Source organism: Curcuma longa, chromosome 20 (assembly GCF_044706935.1).
Source record: "Curcuma longa cultivar G26 ecotype Majalengka, Jawa Barat chromosome 20, ITB_CL_G26_1.1, whole genome shotgun sequence".
Taxonomy (NCBI): Eukaryota; Viridiplantae; Streptophyta; class Magnoliopsida; order Zingiberales; family Zingiberaceae; genus Curcuma; species Curcuma longa.
The window spans coordinates 4144938-4163126 of record NC_133880.1 but is presented as its reverse complement, the minus strand read 5'-3'; the positions used below and the strand labels follow the sequence as shown (position 1 = coordinate 4163126).

Here is an 18189-nt window from a genome sequence, read left to right as displayed (position 1 = left end):
CATTCGCCTAATCGGTGAAAACAATTCTCGTCGTTCATTAATTATTGATCATGATGTTAAACTTAACGCACACAACAGTCGCAAGATCGATATAGGCGACATGCGATCGCCCACCTCGACGTCGTATCATCCTTGTCGCCGCCCGCCGGCGTGTTGCTCCTTCTCCCGCCGGCGAACCGCCGCCCGTAGTCCCTCGTCCTTCGTCTTCACCGAAGACTTGCACCTCAGGATATTACGCAGCACTCGCGACGTTGCCCTCTTATCAGGCTTGTTGCCGGAGTTGTTATGGCCGCCGCAGCCTTCGTTCACATGATCTCCATTCTCGTCGCCGTGCTCAACAATGGCTGATACTTCCAATCTCTTATCCTCCTCCTCCTTCTCAATCTTCGGCTCATCATTTCCAATCTGAAACTTTGATACCTCCTCGCCGTCCGCCTCCGCCGCCGGTGCCATCTGCAGAGTCTCATCGCCGACCGCCTCCTCGGCGGATATCTTCGCCTTCGCCGCCGGCGGCGCCGCCGCCTTCTCATCGCCCGGGTGATTCGCGATCTCGGAGCCCTTGAGGACGTACTCGTTGTCGGAGAAGGGCGTGAGCAGGTCGCCGTCCATCACGTCCTGCCACACGTAGGCCCCTCTGTACCGCCTGAGATCATACACAAGTCAAACAAAAGTAAGTCCTCCGCCACTGCCTTCTGCGACGGCGCTACGGCGATCACGAGTACCTCTTGTAGGACCAAGTGAAGGTCTCCGGCAAATCCTTCCCTCTGAATTCCGACAGCCATCTCTTCACATCTGTCCCAATCCAACCTCTGCTTTATATCACAACGCAACACCAGAAAACAAAATAACAGAGAATCATATACATTTCTAAAAACAAAGAATGATTACCACGAAGGTAGACGCGATCTCGCCGGAGACGATGAATTCGGAGAAGGTGCGGGTGCTCGATCCGGCCGCTGTGGCGGCTGAGGAAGTAGACCACGTTGACGGTCCTCACCTCTCCTCCTCCCCCATTAAACTTGGATGTCGCCTCCATGACACACAAGTCTCAGACCGCATCCGGACAACAACATGCCCGCATATATCGAATTGACCGACCGCAACGGTCCTCGTGAACCCGGTCGAGACTAACCGGCAGACCTGTCAACGGTTCATCCGGCAACGGTTCAATTATCATCTTAAATTAGAAATTAAAGACGGTAAACCCAATCGAATAATAATGAATAATAATGAATATATATATATATCCTGCGTGACTCCCTTGTGAGCGTCATGTGATCCACCGTCCATCATACGATCGCGCGCCAAATCTGACAATCTAAATGTGAGAATGCACAATGTTCCGCTCTGACCCCCACCATTGTCACCGCCCTCGCCGCGTCGTCCGGCTACCGCCGGCCGTTGGCTCGGGCGCGATTGACACGCCGCTCACTAGCGCGTCGGCCAGCATCAGATTCCGGCTGGATTGTGGCCGACGGGTTTCGACTGGATTGTGGCCAGAATCCGGCGCAATTTGGCCGGAAACGCCGTCGGCCGACAATAGCACGCGTCGATTTCTGACCAAATCGCGATCAGATTCCGACCAAATCGCGGCCAGAGACCGGCCGAGGAAGAATCGGTGTTGCGCGACCCCATGAATGACACCACTGACCCACCGCCACTGCCGCCGCTCTCACTGCGTCGTCCGACAACCATCGGCCGTCGGCCCGAGCGCGATCGACGCGCCGCTTGCCGGCGCTTCGGCCGGCCGCGTTTCCGACCAAATTGCACCGGATTCCGATTAAATCGCAGTCGAAGACCGGTTGAGGAAGGACTAGCGTCGCCCGCGATTTGACTGAAATCCGACGCGCGCCATTGCCAGCCGCGTTCCAGCCAAATTGCGCCAAATTTCCGCTACAATCCGACCGAAATCCGACGCTGACAAGCGTGGCGTCGATCGCGCCCGGGCCGGCGACCGACGGTTGTCAGATGGCGCGGCGAGGGCGATGGCAATGGCGGTGGATCAGTGGTGTCGCTCACGGGATCGTGCAGTACGAGTCGCGCAGGATATCATTTCTCTATATATATATATATATAATATCAAATTCCTCTTGAGTTGTTCAAACCTCAATTCAAATAAAATTGAATTATAATTCTAATAATTTAAATTTAAATTCGTTGTAAAAAAGCCATTAAATGTTTAAAAGTGACGGCTTGCCATGTATATTTATGCCGGCTCACGCGTGCAAATGAACACCAATATTAAACAAATTTAAAATTAATTTTATTATTTTTTTTATAGAGATCGAGCAGGCCTCACAATAGAGGAATTGTTTAATATTCTACGACTGCCTGCATATATTTTAATAAATACTTATTTTGGGGAAGAACAAGAGGACTGACAATAAATAATTGGGGAAGCAAAAATTGAATTGGTGGGGGAGTGAGATCAGCCTCTTGTTTAAAATTTTGTTACCCTTAAATATTATTATATTTCGTATGAAATCTATGCCTCTTAATCCAATCATAAATGGGATTCATGTGATGATTATTTTTGGAAGTGCTACTAATTAATACGATAAATATCTCTATATATTATGGTAATGATGTAGTTGACAAGTAATTATACGAAGGTTGAGTATTTTAGAAGGGATTGAATTATTATATATATTTTAATTAGGGTAGCTTTGAAGGTTATGAAAGGTTACAATGGATGAAAAGCCAAATAGAATTATTCATCTAACCAAGCTCTTAATACTATATATATATAATATAAAAAATATTTTATTTTTATGTCTATTAAAATTATATAGAGAGAGGAATATTAGGTTAGACACCATCCGTAAACACCATCATGAGCACTTAAATATTTTTTTTTATTTTATATTTTCACTTAAATTAAATCCTAAATCTTAAATCTTAAAATCTAAATCCTAAAAAAAAATACATTTGCTACTCACGGTGGTGCTCATGGATGGTGCCCAATATCAAAATCCTCTATATATATATATATATATATATATATATATATATATATATATATATATATATATATATATATATATAGAGTCCTGATCTCCTGCGCGAACCACCGTACGCGACACCTGCGCACCGCTCCGACCCACCGCCGTTTCCACCGCCGTCGCGCCGCCGTCCGGTCACCGACGGCCGCCGGACCGGATGCGTTGGAAAGCCATCTCGCTGGCGCTCCGGCCGGGGCCGCCGGCCAGAAACGCGACAGAACGGCTGTTGGCCGATTTCAGCGGAAATCGGCCGGATTCCGGCCGAATCACGGCCGGAGACCGGCCGCGGTCGACGCGCCGGGCGCGTCGACCGCGGCCGGTCTCCGGCCGTGATTCGGTCGGAATCCGGCCGATTTCGGCCGGAATCGGCCAACAGTAGCTGTTGGCCGATTCCGGCCGAAATTCGGCCGGATTCAGGCCGAATTTGGCCGGAATCCGACCACCGGACCCGGCGCCGGTGAGTTGCGCATCCATCGGTGCCGGTCCGGTGGCCGGAGATGGCCGGACGCCGGTGAACAGCTGCGGTGAAGGAGCAAACGTCCGAGGAGAAACACTGTGCGTCGATCGGAGAAACGGACGGTGTTGATTGCGTCGCGCACGGGGAGCGCAGGATAACGGAGCGCAGGGGATCAAATTTCTATATATATATATATATATATATATATATATATATATATATAAATATATAATTTAGCATCAGAGAACAAATATTATTTTGCTTTAGATTCCATTTAGTTAAAATTATCAATGAAGAAATTCTAATATTGTTAATGATTGATGAGTAGTAGGTCAAGTGTTTGTTGACTACTTCATAATAGTACAAATATTCTTTTATAAGTACATATAGAAATTGTATATTTGTGCAATGATCAATGACAAATTCTTTTTTAATATTAGAATGTATTTCACAATAAATAAATATTAGGAGATGAAAGATGCTACACAATTTTTTTTAAAAAAAAATCTTCATCCTCAAAATTGTATGTGTGTGGCACACCAACGTAGTCTCCCATTCGTGTGTTGGTAGAGAAAGTCATCCTTCATTTGTTGCGAGAAGTATGCACCACCGTTTATAAGATGGAAAAGCCATCAATATTTAAGGGGACAAAAACTTCACAATTTCATCGATCACTTTTGTCTCTCATTGTTTTCTACAATTTGATTCAACAAAAGGAACATTGAAAAAACTACTAGGCTTAACTATTTCTCTCTCTCTCGAACATTGAATCAATGAAGCCCAGATGGATTCTTTTTAGTTTCTCTATAAAGCAAGGATAAAATAAGCTCTTTTAATCTCTCCCTGCAATCTTGGCTACTTGGAAAGTCTCTCTGACTCATGGACTAAAGCAAAAAATAAAAAATCTAAACCGACTGTAAACGCAGAAACTACACAGTGCCATTACCTCGAACGCTGAACGGACAGCCTCCTTGGCGCGCTGAAACAGAGAGAGATTCCCTCTGCAAGAGTGTATGTGCTGGAACTGATCGATGCCGAGCTTCCGAGTGACCCAGCCGAACTGGATGTAGACGAAATCGGAGTAGGGGAGGTCGACCCTGATGGAGCTGACGCCGTACCAGATGAGGTAGCTCCGGATCTGAACACCCTCGAGGTTGGAGACGGAGCCGTAGCCGAGGAAGCCAGACACGCGCGGGGCGTAGTAGACGACGTACTCGAAGTCGACGTAGCACTCGCCGTAGAGATCGATGACGAAGTAGCCGTTGGAATCGACGGAGAAAGACTTTACGGTGTCGGGGAGGATGCCGGGAGGGAGGTTGTACTCCTGGAGGAGGTCGTAGACGGTGGAGCTGTTGGAAGGCGAGGCCGGCGATTGGAAGGCCGGCGACGCGGATAGGAAGTAAGGGAAGAGGAGAGGAAGATGGAGGATGAGGAGGAGGAGGAGGAGGAGGAGGAGGACATGGCGATGGGGAAGCAGAAACCCGACGGATTTGGGACGGAAGGGAGGAAAGCTGATGCTTTGACTGCGGAATACAAAAACACAGTAAGACTAGGAACACCATTCGGAAACGGAGTAAGAGGGAGAGTTTGGTCAAGTTGGATTTTATTGAACTTCACTGAGTCGTTGCAGATCTTTTTGTTCTAATGTTGAACCTTAAATATTTCTCTTTAACAAGAGATAGAATTCATTGTCTCAGCAGTTTCATATAATTAGTTTCACAATCAAATGTGAGAAGAACCCCACGATAAATCAAAAAAAAATTATAGTTGACAAAGATATTGTCTCAACTTTATTAAGATTCAATCCTTGTCCACTTTAACAACTCTGTTCTATCGTAATCAATTCAACTATACCTCAAGGACTTATGCATTTCTCAATTTACATCCATAGAATTTGACCATCCATCTTCAAAATTAATCAGATTGTAAAAGTTAGACAACAAACAACTTTAGATGCAGATTGAAATGTTATTTTGGTTCCATATTTTGATTCCATCCACACTGTGGCATAAGGTTCATTCTGTTTATTTGTGAGGAGAGAAAAAAGGTAAAATATGTCAAAGAAACGTAACTTTTTTTTAATCAAGTTATTTACTTGGAATGCTTATCCATGCATGTTGTCACTTTCACTTGTAAACGTAAACCTAAACCAAGTAGCATTCTCCAAAACACACAACTATTTTTAAAACAAAACATGTGTTAAAATAAATATGACAACATAGTTCTCTGATGACAAATGGAAAATTAATTTTCAGTGCCAAGTTAAAAGAATGGAACAAGCTGGAGATTGGACTGTATAACAACAAAGTACATGCAGACTAGGCATGAACCACAACTACCTGATAAAAAAACACATACAGATACAGGGCAAATTAAAAGATACAACTAAATTGCTGCTTATTATACAAGGGCATACAAGAAAGCTGAACGCTAAGAGCTACCAAGAGATCTGACAGATGAGATGGATTGTGCGGAGACAGATGCAGTTGGACTGTTAAGTTCTCTCTCACCATTTCCATATCTTGCTTTTCCACTGATCCTAAATATGGTTTCTTGAGCAATATCAAAGAACCAATCATTACTTGGAAGTACACTGCACGCAAAACATAGTTTCGGTTATCCAGTCCAGTTGGAAAAATAAAACCAACATCAAGTTTTTAAGTTACATGTGGGGTATAAAGAACAAAAAGATGGTGTTCCATTCAGATCATGTGCGGTAAGGAATATGAATTCCCAGATGACCTTTATCCAAGACCTCGCATGAATTTCCCATCAAGGATTTTCATGTTAGATTGTGGCTAGGTAGAGAAGGGATACCTGTAATTCAACTCCATCTGTATCTTACTGATATCATGCAATCATTCTTTTAATTATGAATTCCATTGTTTTGAAATGTTAAATGCAGTTTCAGTGTTCAGTCAATATCTTAGTATGTCCATTTCAGTCTGATTTTGAAATAGTGTGCATCAGTTTGTTCTTCCAATCTTAGAGTAAACAGCTAAAGTTGCAATTTAAATCCCACCTCAGACTTCAGGAAAAAAAATGCCAGACTAACTTCCTAATCCTATGTTTGCGATCTGCCTTCACTTCGCCTTCAATCAGATTTTCCATCAGGTTGGATCAAACTTGCACCGGCACCAACAAACAACAAAAATGTTTCTAGTAAGTAGCATTTTCAGCCTAAAAATTGACAAGAAACATGATGTGATCAAAGCGAGAATAAATTGTAAATTGAGGGGCAACAGATCAAAGTCTGGGAGTCACAAAATGCAAACGAACTTCAGAATCTGAAATACTTGTACAGTTGGATGGGATCAGGATCAACTGGATTTTTTTGCATGAAATTGGAAAGAAAAAGTTTTTGTAGTGTGTCAGGCGAAAAAATTACCAAGAGTGAAAACATTGTGTCATAAACTGGATGGCATGATGTAAGTATCAGACAGAATAAGCAATGCTTATAACAATTATGTACTTCATCAAATCTCAACGGATTAAACTCCTCCATATTTTACCAACAGAACTATGCCATCTGCAAACATGATGTATGGCAATCATCAAATAGAGGAGAAATGGGGTTCCAGAGACATGTTACGGAGAAAGATTAAGGCACACCAAACATACACTAGGAGAGTTCACTGCGCTATCAATGTGCTGAGGATCTATAGGCATGGCAAAGGAGTTGATAAAGTGGTAGCATACAGGCTAAATAGAAGATGCTCAGTGATGTTGAACTTGCAGCAGAGGTGATTTGCTGCAACTTGGGTTTCGGTAGAGGTGGGTGTTTGATGCCACCTTGTGGAAGAGGCATACACGAGTTGAAGTTCAAGAGTTGAACATGGAGGAGAACTTGGCAGAGCTAGATGGAGATGGAAGTGTGGAATCAAAAGTGATGTTGGAGAAAACTAAGCAATGCAGCAAAAATTAAATCAGCATTTTATATCTATTTAATTAAATAGAGCTAAAAAACTATTATATGTACATTAGATATGTTAAAGATCATATATTTTATTTCTGATTAAATTTCCATTGCTATTTAATATTTGAATTTATCAGTTATTTAAGTTATTTAAGCTAAACCAATCTTATTGTTTGGCTTTAGGGACCTTTGTTGAAGTTTATATAGGGTGTGGTCGAGCATTTTAGGAAAAATTTGTCATTTGAGTCATGTGGGTTCATATCAGATTCAATTTGGCATCAACTCAACCATTTTAAGTTCAAACCAAACTTATTTTGGTTTGGGGAGATTGAGTCATTGTTTTCCGATTCAGTTGGAGAAGTTTTGGGATGAGATCCCAATTTATTCCTTTTCCCCATAACCCACCCAATTTCTCTACCTCCCACTTTTGATCTCATGTTTCTTGCTCCGGCCACTAATTCCAATGCTGCTAGCTATGATCTGCCACAATGAGAGGCAGTGGCCTCTCCACATTCCCTTCCAGCAGCATGGCATTCCTTCCCTCTCCCTCGTCTCTCATTCCAGCGTCTCTCCTGTGCCACAACTGGATTCTACCTCGAGCTGCGATCATCACATGAGGGACAGCAACATTTCTCAATAGAAGCAGATTTTAGCATAATGTAATATTTGCAACCATGTTAATGTCGTCAATTTCTGCTTCATATGTTGGAACACAAATTATGCAAAAGTCAACTCAAAGAATAAAGTCAAATAAGGAGCCAAAAGATGGAATACATTCTAAAAACCATATTAGATTTATTTTCAACAAAAAAATTGGGATAAGGACACCTAGAGGTAGATAAATAATATGTTGTGCTCCAAAAAATGTCATAGAAATATAAAGGAAGGTTAGATAAATTAAGTTAAACATATAGCATTTGTGCAACAGTCACCAAAAAATACCTGTCTGGGTTCATTCCAGTAGCAGAAAATGCAGCCATAACTCTTTCAATGACGTCGATAATAACTTGATGCACATGCCGAGACAAGAATCGACCTTGTCCAAAAAGAATGACAAACTGCATATCCAGATAAAACTACAAAAGCGAAAACAAAAAGAATCAATAAAGACCAAAGAAAAAAAATTGATTTCCAATTGGCCAATGACTACAAAGAGATTAAAGTACCTGCTGAAGGCCTAGGGGACCTAAAGGTCTTTGTCCCTCTTCAATTTCCTCCCAAAAGCTCTGATCTTCTGAAAGCCATAATATGACTGTCTCTGTTAATCTCATCATTAGCAAGGTTGCAAATCTTTCCCTACCAACAAATATATCTGAGGCTACGGTTGCTATCCTGTTCAATTTTGCATACAGCTCCTAATAACAAAAAAATGGTCAATATGTTTCTAACTTTTAGGGAGGGAAATCCTTGATAACGAATAAGTTCCAATTATTTGAAATCAATTACAAGGACTATACTTCACAAGTTATATGATAACCATGACCTAGTCTTGCAACAAATACAGTAAAGATCGCTGGGAGGACCTAATCAATCCACCTTTTTTATACAGGTTTAGGATCTACATTCTCAATGTTTCATAAAAACATACAAAAATTATTTAATACAAACAACATTCAAATGAGTACTAATTAAAGCTTAATTAAGTATCCAAGGATAGCTGATGTGCTTCAATCTTTTGTTGCAACTAAATACCAAACTGTTGGAAGATATTACAACCTGAAAGATAATGTATTATGTATTGCACATAAACATGATTGAATTTATAATTTCATGAATCATACAAAGTTCAGAATATACAAAAATTATTTAATACAAATAACATTCAAATGAGTACTAATTAAAGCTTAATTAAGTATCCAAGGATAGCTGATGTGCTTCAATCTTTTGTTGCAACTAAATACCAAACTGTTGGAAGATATTACAACCTGAAAGATAATGTATTATGTATGCACATAAACATGATTGAATTTATAATTTCATGAATCATACAAAGTTCAGAATATTTCCATTTGACCAAGTCAACTTTGTAAACTGCAATCAAATCAAATTATTCAATACTTTTTCCAAATGAGAAGCTTTAGACAAAAAATAATCACTACCAAAAAGAAATGTGGACAAGGAAAATTAGGGTTCCTTAGAATTACTGTATGAGTCAGTGCTAATACCATATCATTCTGACCCAAGAACAAAGCCAGTACGCTACCAAGATTTTTTAATCTTGCTCTAAAGTCCCTAAATGTAATGCAAGTGTCTTGACACAAAATACTTTTAGGAAATTGCGAAGTCACCCTTAAGAAGATCGTGATTACATTTACTCAGTCACATGATTGCATATTCATGCTCTACAAAGCTCTTGCATGATACCTAAAAGTCCCTAGGGTAACTCAAGGTTCTTCACTGCGCAGCATCTAACTTATAGGTCCACTTTCAAGACATTATCTAGTTTCTCTTTTGTCTCCAACAATTACTAGAAAATAAATGTGAAAAGAACCAGATTAAAGAATCATAGTCTAAAAAGATTGGTTTCATGTCTTGCTGCAACTTCTTCAAGGGGAGCTAATATTAGTCAAGAACATCAAACTCTTCCTCACTGTGGAATTTGTTAACTAACCGCATTGCTATGAAACATTACAAATGAAACATTGCAAAATTAAATTCCAAATTATATATACATATGTGTGTGTATATCGCACACACAACACACCAAAGAAAAATTGATGTAATTTTTTTGAATGGTGAAGACCCATCTGTAATTGGGTTCATAAATGGGATATGATGAGACTTTTTTTCCCTTAGGACTTTCCAGTTCAAATAAGGACTAAAAAAATTACTTGAAAGTATGAATAATTTGACAAGTGAATTGTGAAGGAACTAGCAGTATCTTTTTTGTCCTGCAGCAAGGACTGAAAGGTAGTTTCTGCAGCACATACTGACGTAGGATAAAAGTTTTTTATGAATTTAACAATAAAAGGAGACTCCAGGAATAATCAAATTGTATTGTAAAATCACCAAAGAGTCAAACAAATGAGAGTGTAGTTATAAAACACTGTACTGGACTGGCTCGTTGGACTGGAACATACTGGTCTCGGGTCCAGATCCAGTCTAGTCATCTAAATGAACCAAATGTGCAATTGAGCAGGGTAAAAACTAGTTGGACTGACTGGTTTTCAATAATCTAGGATAACCAACCAGCCAGAACAGTTGTCATTTCCCCATAAATTTACAAAATATAATAATTTATTCATATATTAGATGGCAAAAGGTCTTTTACAATTTCATCCTAACATAAACCTATAACACAAACAAAAAAATTTGCAGCCATGAACCACACCTCCTACCTTAAGTTATGTATTATGACAAAAGGTGATACCCTCACCCCGGGGGCCCCTCTAGGGACAAGTGATCTGGAAGGGAGATAAATCATGAAGGGCTTCACCCTAACCCAGTGACCCATTGCATGAGAGGGTGAGCCAACCAGTTAGGCATTTCGCACTCCTTATGTATGATTTGTTAGAAAGTTGTTTTGCTAAACTAGGCAAAATTAGTCATCCTAGTTTTTCATTAGTACTTATTATAATCCGAGTAAACTAATTATATTTCTATTAATAAATAAATAAATATGATTCTTATCATTAAAATATAGAATTATTGTAAAAAATATGCAATTGGGCTGGTTAATCAGCTGGTCCAACTACTTATCTTGTTGGATCAATTCCATGTGCAATTGGACTAATTGACCCACTAGTTACACTAGAAATCTAGAGCTTTTCTAGTTGAATTTCAGTCTGCAAGGAGAATGTGAGATAGAACACCAGATTAACATGTTGACAAAAATACCTGAAATATTAGAGAAGGAGCCCAATCTGGCTCCTCAGAATTAGAATCCATGTTTATGTACATTTCTGCACTCAAGTTAGTATCACCATCTTCTGTGAAAATAAGATCAAGGGCATGTTGCCTACAAAAGCTATCACGTAATCTATCCACAGTGCGCTGTAGCTTTCTTTTCCATTCTCTTTGTTCAGGCATACGAATGTTTTTGTCTAACCCCCGTCGACGAGTATCTTCTATACGACCAGCCTGATAATGTGGAGAAAGCTTCATAGCTGCCCGTGGCAGCAAATCTTCTGCCAATAGAGATGCATTTGCCAATAAAGACAACTGTTGAGTTTCAGTTTCTGCAATTTGAACAAGTTTATTCACAGGACCATCCAAATATGTCTCATCCTCCATTGAACTTGGTAATGCATTTATCAGCAGATTAATATATGAGTTGAAGACTTTGAGCAGACCATCCATGGTGGAACCACCTAATTGCATACTTAAGAGTGGCCCTACATCTTCAAAAAAATCCTGTCAAACCATTTGAAATTCGGTTACATGTGACGATGAATTTATGAATTTGCTCTGTATAATTAACAGAATTATATATGTGTGCGTGTGTGTGTGTGTGTGTGTGTGAAACCATTTGAAATTCGGTTACATGTGAAGATGAATTTATGAATTTGCTCCATATAATTAACAGAATTATATATGTGTGTGTGTGTGTGAAACCATTTGAAATTCGGTTACATGTGAAGATGAATTTATGAATTTGCTCCATATAATTAACAGAATTATATGTGTGTGTGTGTGTGTGAAACCATTTGAAATTCAGTTACATGTGAAGATGAATTTATGAATTTGCTCCATATAATTAACAGAATTATATGTGTGTGTGTGGACTACTGATCTTCAGCATGATGACAATTCAGCTAGTCATGAGTTCCAATCTCCATTTGAATTATCCCATCTATCATCTTTCGACTTCATGATAACTATGCAAAATAAATAGTCCATCATTGCCATGTTGCAAATGCTACAATATAAAGTGATGAGTGGAACCTGTACACTTATCATATCATTGCACCAATGGAAAAAATAAATTCCTCCATGTACCAACATTTTAACATCGAAACTTGTAATGCCGTGCATATGACACATTAGGCCACTAGGCAAGCATATTCAATTGGTAAGAATGTTCCCATTATTCAAGAACAGATCAACTAAGAAGATGGTATAAATTCAAGCACCAAAGATATCAATGTACATCTGCAGGAATATACATCATCATTTAAAATATAAAAATGAGTACATCCTTCAACTCCATGTAGTTCTTCAAAATTTTAAGTGGTTCCAGATTTGATACTTATTTTCTAGATAGCATTGGTACAACAATTATCATTTCAGAAATGAATAAATGGTGATAGACGCTCTATACACTAACACATTCCCCTTTATCCCATGAAATCACATTAGAAAGTTTATGGAATTAACAATCTTGCCATCATTTTCTTATTTTGATATTTGGAATCTCAAAATTATAAGATTGAAATGTAATCCCTCAATGAAAATACCTGGTATCACAATTTCTTTAGGCGGATAGGTAGCACTATTTTGCATCTGTGCTGACTTGAGAAAAAACAATCAATAATCAACAAAATGGTGTCCTATAGCCACATTTAAAACAAATCTGATTTTGATATTTAGTGTATCTTTACTAATCTAAGCAATGACACTTTTAGTTATGAATTGCATTCTATTTTTATTTCATTCTAATAATTAAGTTATATGGTTTAGACGCACATCTTGTTATGTTTCTCACAGACTGCCAACGGCAAGGAAACAAAGACAATGTGCACTTCATTCCTAAAAATTAGAAACAGCTTGAAAGAAATATGCTATAGAGTATATAAGTTTCAAAGTTCTTAATGTGTGCAGCATGTTGAAACAATATCAAATGAACTTAAAGAACATGTGGCTGAAATTGATATTGTTGGAATAAAACCAGAAAGAGAAGCTTAGATTGATTTCAATGGAAAAAGCAGCTACCTGAACCATGGAATAAAATCGATGTGCACTGCTAGTAAGCTTGGGTTGGAAACCCATAACTGAAGTAGATGATCTACTGGATGTACGTGAACCTGTAGGTGGATATATAAGTACCCAATCATCTGCAGCTGCTAAGGCAGAGGTACTCTCCTCAATCCTTCTTAAATTAGCATCGAGTGCTTGTTCAACACAAGGCCTAAATAATCTCAGAAGAACAGAAGAAAGTGACAACTTCAAATGAACTTCAAGCAAGGAACAATGCTCAATAGCTATCTGAACACATTCCACAGCAGCTCTTAAGCCTCCAGCTGCAGCTGATGAAGCTAATGCATGCCTCTTCACAAGATGTGCAAAAGACTCTGCCTGCTTTGTGGACCAGATAACCAACTCGGATGCATATTCATCACCAAAGACAGCTTGAGAATCATTTACAGCTTGAGCAATGGCAGAAAATACTTGCTGTGATACTGCAGCTGTGTATGCTCCTCCATAAGAAGTACTAGTAGGATGAATAACTTGCATATTATACTGGAGCCTCTGATCGTGAGCAGTCAACAGCAAAGTATGTGCACGAGGACCATCACCAAGCCTTTTGAGAGCTGAAGCAGCTGCACGAAGTTCAACACCACGAGTGGAAGATTGGCAAGCGGCCTCAGCCAGTTGATCAGCTAACTTCTGACGATGTTCTGACACAGCATTCTGCAACAATGCAAGAGCCAAAGTTCCCAGAGTCTGTTTTTGTTTTGCATCTGTAACTACTCGTTCTGCTTCATCCAGGGCATCCAAAGCCTCATCAACTCTCCTTTCAGCTAGCAAAACTTCCAGCAAATCAGGAAACTCCACTGCCCATTTCTCTATATCTGAAGGTTCTTGATCCTCAATACTTGATTTTTCATCTTCTTTGCCTCCATCAGAGGCAGCAGATAAGGAATCAATATTAACTCCCTCAGCTAAACCACGAATTAGTCCTGTTTGTGCACCAAGAAGATTTTTGATGGACAAGAGCTCTCCTTCAAGATCTGATATTTCCTTTGATGTTCTGTATTTTACATTGTAAAATGCATGAAGTTCTCATAAATACATGCAAGACACTTAGTGAAGTGCTATCAGGTAAAGAATATGATATAATGAAAGAAAAAACAACAAAAAATATGTAACAGACTAATCACTTGATTAAAGCATCTTATTTTTCTCTTAGAATAATGCTTCATGGGGCTCAAGAAACTCTATGCCTAATTTAAACCTCCTTTGATAATATTTAATGTCCTACATGCAAAATAAATACTTGTATTACCCAGAGACAATTTTAAAAATAAAAATATTAACTTTTCAAAGAAAATTCAATAACCACCTTCTAAAACCTTAAATGTGAACACTATTACTACTATCTCTACTTTTAAACAAATTGTAACTTCTTTGTTACCATTAAGTGATAGTTTGGCAGCAAGAAAGAATCTATTACATAAAAAAAATATAAGTCAAGTAGATAGATATAAAAGAGCATAAGCATATAGTAGCAAAACATCTAAGTTGAGCCAACTAGATGTTTTTGTTTATAATTGGCAATGGTTCTTGACTATTGTATTCCATTAGCCTATAAGGCTCAGATTGAACTGAATATTTCAACAACCCATTTACACATTTTTGGAACAAGCCCATCAGAAATGCCATAGACATTTGGTCTGTCATCTATCCTCACCAGTAGATCTCTCAGTAACGTATAAAACAGTCAAAACATCTTTCACAATTCTGCCGATATGTACCATGCCATTTATGAAATTATTTTTTTAACATTCACATCTCTGAATTTTAAGTGTAAAAATCTCCTTACTCTATTAGTGTGACTAACATATAATCCTTTCAGATTATACCAACTAGACTTAAACTTCTGTTTACTATTACTTAAATTTTTTCTGGTGTATGTCGATTTGCATATCTGATTTCATGATTTTATATTATCCTACCATTTTCTATGGTATGTCCTTTATTTTCAAGTAGCATTATCGATCTTTAGAATGGAGAAGTGTTTATTCACTTATTTTAAGAACAAATGCAGTAGCAAATTAGCAATAATGAATTACAACTTTTCATTTACAGTATAAAAAATGATCTCGTAAGAAGGACACAAGAATGATTTCTTTCTCCCATGATTTCTTGAATTCATTCATATGTGAATTGTCCCATATTAAGTTGTCAAATGAAGGTTAGCTTGATTTACATATACCTCAGAGAAGATTCAAGAAGTTAGGGTTGAAAAGATAAAGCAGACATAATAACCACCAGAAGCTATGGCTGGGCTTTTGAAACCAGAAACTGAAGCTAACCAAACTGCTGTTTCTTTTTCTTTTCTTTTTTTTTACTTTTTTCATTCGGTTTCAATTCAAAATTCACAAAATCTCTTAACTCACCTGATGAATGATGCATAGTTTGCATATACACTTTTGCGCATTTCTTCTGCAGATGCTTTCTTTAGATCTTGCAAATAATTGCACAACTGTTTGATTTCCTGTAAACATAGTAGGATGAGCAATTCAGATTCTAGGTTCTAATTTATATGGGCTTGCTTTATAATTACCACATGAAATTTCCTTAACAATTTCAAACAAAAAAATAGTCAAACTGCTACAGCAATCATGTAAAATGTTGGATAAAATAGGTAGAATCCAGTTTTGTGCCTAACTTTTATACAAAATTAGTTGTGCCTCTATATAATAGATACGATGAGTTGTAATCCTATTTGGTAATACTATATAATTTCAGAAGCAATTTTTAACATCAAGTAGCCCTCTCAGCTTCTTCCTATTGATATGTTGTCCCTCCGTCAAACCATCTTATACCGAGTTCTTAACTACCCCTTCCCTCCCTTGCACAGGCACCTACCGACCCCTACCTTTACCTGCACAAGCACCCACCAATCCCCTCCCATTCCTCATATAGGCACCTGCAAGACACAAGACCGCAAGTTACCTCTTACCCCATGTCCTCCAACCTGTGTCTTCTTCTCCTCTAGTCAAAAGCATATGGCTCATTCCCTTCATCTTTGCTCTGTTCTTCCCAGCTAAATTCAACTGCCACGACACGCACCCCAACACACAGACACATCCTCTTCCCTTCATCGAGTAGCCCTCTACCCTCTCAGATTGTCCCAAGCTTAATGTGTCAATATTATGTCAGATTAATGTTATATCCCAAGATATATATTAGTGTCAATAATATGTCAACTTAATGTTACAGCATAAGTTGTAGGGTCAAAATTTCCCAACAGTCAGAGTAAAAAACAGTAATCAGCAAACTCTTCCTTAAGTTCCCTAAAAACTTACTACGAGAGCAGCTAAAAACCGAGATTTTCTGCAAAATAACACCTTCAATAACAATATATGCGTTGGTTGACGGCGAAGTATCAAGGTAGTAAAGAAATGAAGCAAAACAAAATCCAACAGAACAGTAATCAACCATCAGTCAAGAAGAACATACTGCCTAAAGCTACCCAAACTCGATAACCCTAAAAGAAAGCGTAGGTTGATATTGTCAATCAAAGAAGACTAACGGAAGCAGAAGAAAATTCATAAGCCCCAAAAGAGGGGCATCTCGAGCATGAACCTATTTCCACATCGAGATTAGAAAAGATCCAACCCTTTCGTTCATGGTCTGGCATTTCGACTGCACGTAGGCATCAGAGTCGAAATTATCGGTCTTGAAAATCTTCAGCTTGTCGGCGAGCTGGACTCCCGCCTCCTGCGCTCCGCCGCCGCCATTCGCCTGGAGCGCGCCGGGAGGAGCGCCAAGCCCGGACGGCACCGAAGCCCTAGATCGAGACGATTTGGCGGAGGCCATCCTCGGACCGGCGATTTACCAACACCAACTCTAACCGAATCCAACCAAAAACCAAATCCGATCTTGCTCGATCCCCCCTAGCAGCGACGCGATCTGGAGGGGGATCGATGTGGATGACAAGCCCTCAATCGGTCGCTTCTTCAACTTGTTTGCTTCGGTTGGGAGAACAGCGAGGATATCGTAAAGATTTACTGCTTACTACCTACTTTGGAGTTTTCCGCCGTGATCTTTCCTTTGCTGGCTTCCCACGATTGTTAAAAAGGGTAAAGTAAATAAAAAAAAACGAAAAGAAAAGGGCGCTTCTAAATTTAAAATCAATTTTTTTATTTTATAAAAAAAACATTTTAAATCTAAAAAATATATTTAAAAACATTACATTTAGATGGATTGAACTTGAATGCATTTTTTTATTATAAAAAATGTATGAATATTTAAAAATGATTTAAAAGTGTGTAATGGTTAAACTATTTTAGTTTAAAAAGTATAATTTAATTTAATTTAATTTAATTTGTAAATGAACTTGCAAGTGGAGAAACAGCAAAAAGGCTGTTGTTGGTGATGGGCAACTCGTGCATGATAATAGATAGATAGGTATGAGAAGGGCATCAAACCCTCACCCACTTCCTCCTCAATCCTCACCGGCAATCCTAATACCTACTTCTCCTCCCGTGTATAATTTATTGGACAAAAATGGAAAGAGCTCATACGCATAATATTAATTTATTTAATTTATTTTATAACAATTATAAAATTATAATTGTTATAGTAATTATAACACTATAATTATTGCAACACAAATTCCATCTATTTACCTAATATTCATATTATAATAATTACGAAATTGTAACTACTATAATGTGAATATTTTAAACGTTAAATATATTGAATGTATTGGCGCATCTATGAAATTGTAACTATTACGATTTTATAATTACTATAATGTGTTCCATCAATTTAAAATTTGAATAGAAGATAAATAATACAATAGAATATTTAGATAAATATATACTATTAAATAGTAAAATGGAACATTCGTTTGATAAAAAAATTAAAATAGAATGTTCTCTAGGTCCTTTTGACTTTTACTCTAGTTTAATTAAGAGAAGTTT

At 38.5% G+C, this 18189-nt stretch overlaps 2 protein-coding genes and 1 pseudogene across 2 annotated transcripts; all 3 read right to left on the bottom strand.

Moving 5' to 3' along the window:
• Window positions 1-75: 75 nt before the first annotated feature.
• LOC141812914 (uncharacterized) lies at window positions 76-1036 on the bottom strand. Its single transcript, XM_074700864.1, has 3 exons — window positions 889-1036; window positions 723-792; window positions 76-643 (listed from the first exon to the last, which is right to left on the bottom strand). Exons 1-3 carry the CDS (start codon window positions 1034-1036, stop codon window positions 127-129), a joined length of 735 nt encoding a protein of 244 aa, XP_074556965.1. The 3' UTR covers window positions 76-126.
• A 3087-nt stretch (window positions 1037-4123) lies between these two features.
• Window positions 4124-5348, bottom strand: LOC141813596 (uncharacterized; annotated as a pseudogene).
• A 290-nt stretch (window positions 5349-5638) lies between these two features.
• Window positions 5639-17287, bottom strand: LOC141813903 (exocyst complex component EXO84B-like). The gene is made up of 7 exons (XM_074701902.1): window positions 16880-17287; window positions 15655-15752; window positions 13247-14285; window positions 11213-11728; window positions 8542-8730; window positions 8318-8451; window positions 5639-6052 (listed from the first exon to the last, which is right to left on the bottom strand). The coding sequence occupies exons 1-7, from the start codon at window positions 17078-17080 to the stop codon at window positions 5890-5892; spliced, it is 2340 nt and encodes a 779-aa protein (XP_074558003.1). The 5' UTR covers window positions 17081-17287; the 3' UTR covers window positions 5639-5889.
• Between the last annotated feature and the right edge of the window lie 902 nt (window positions 17288-18189).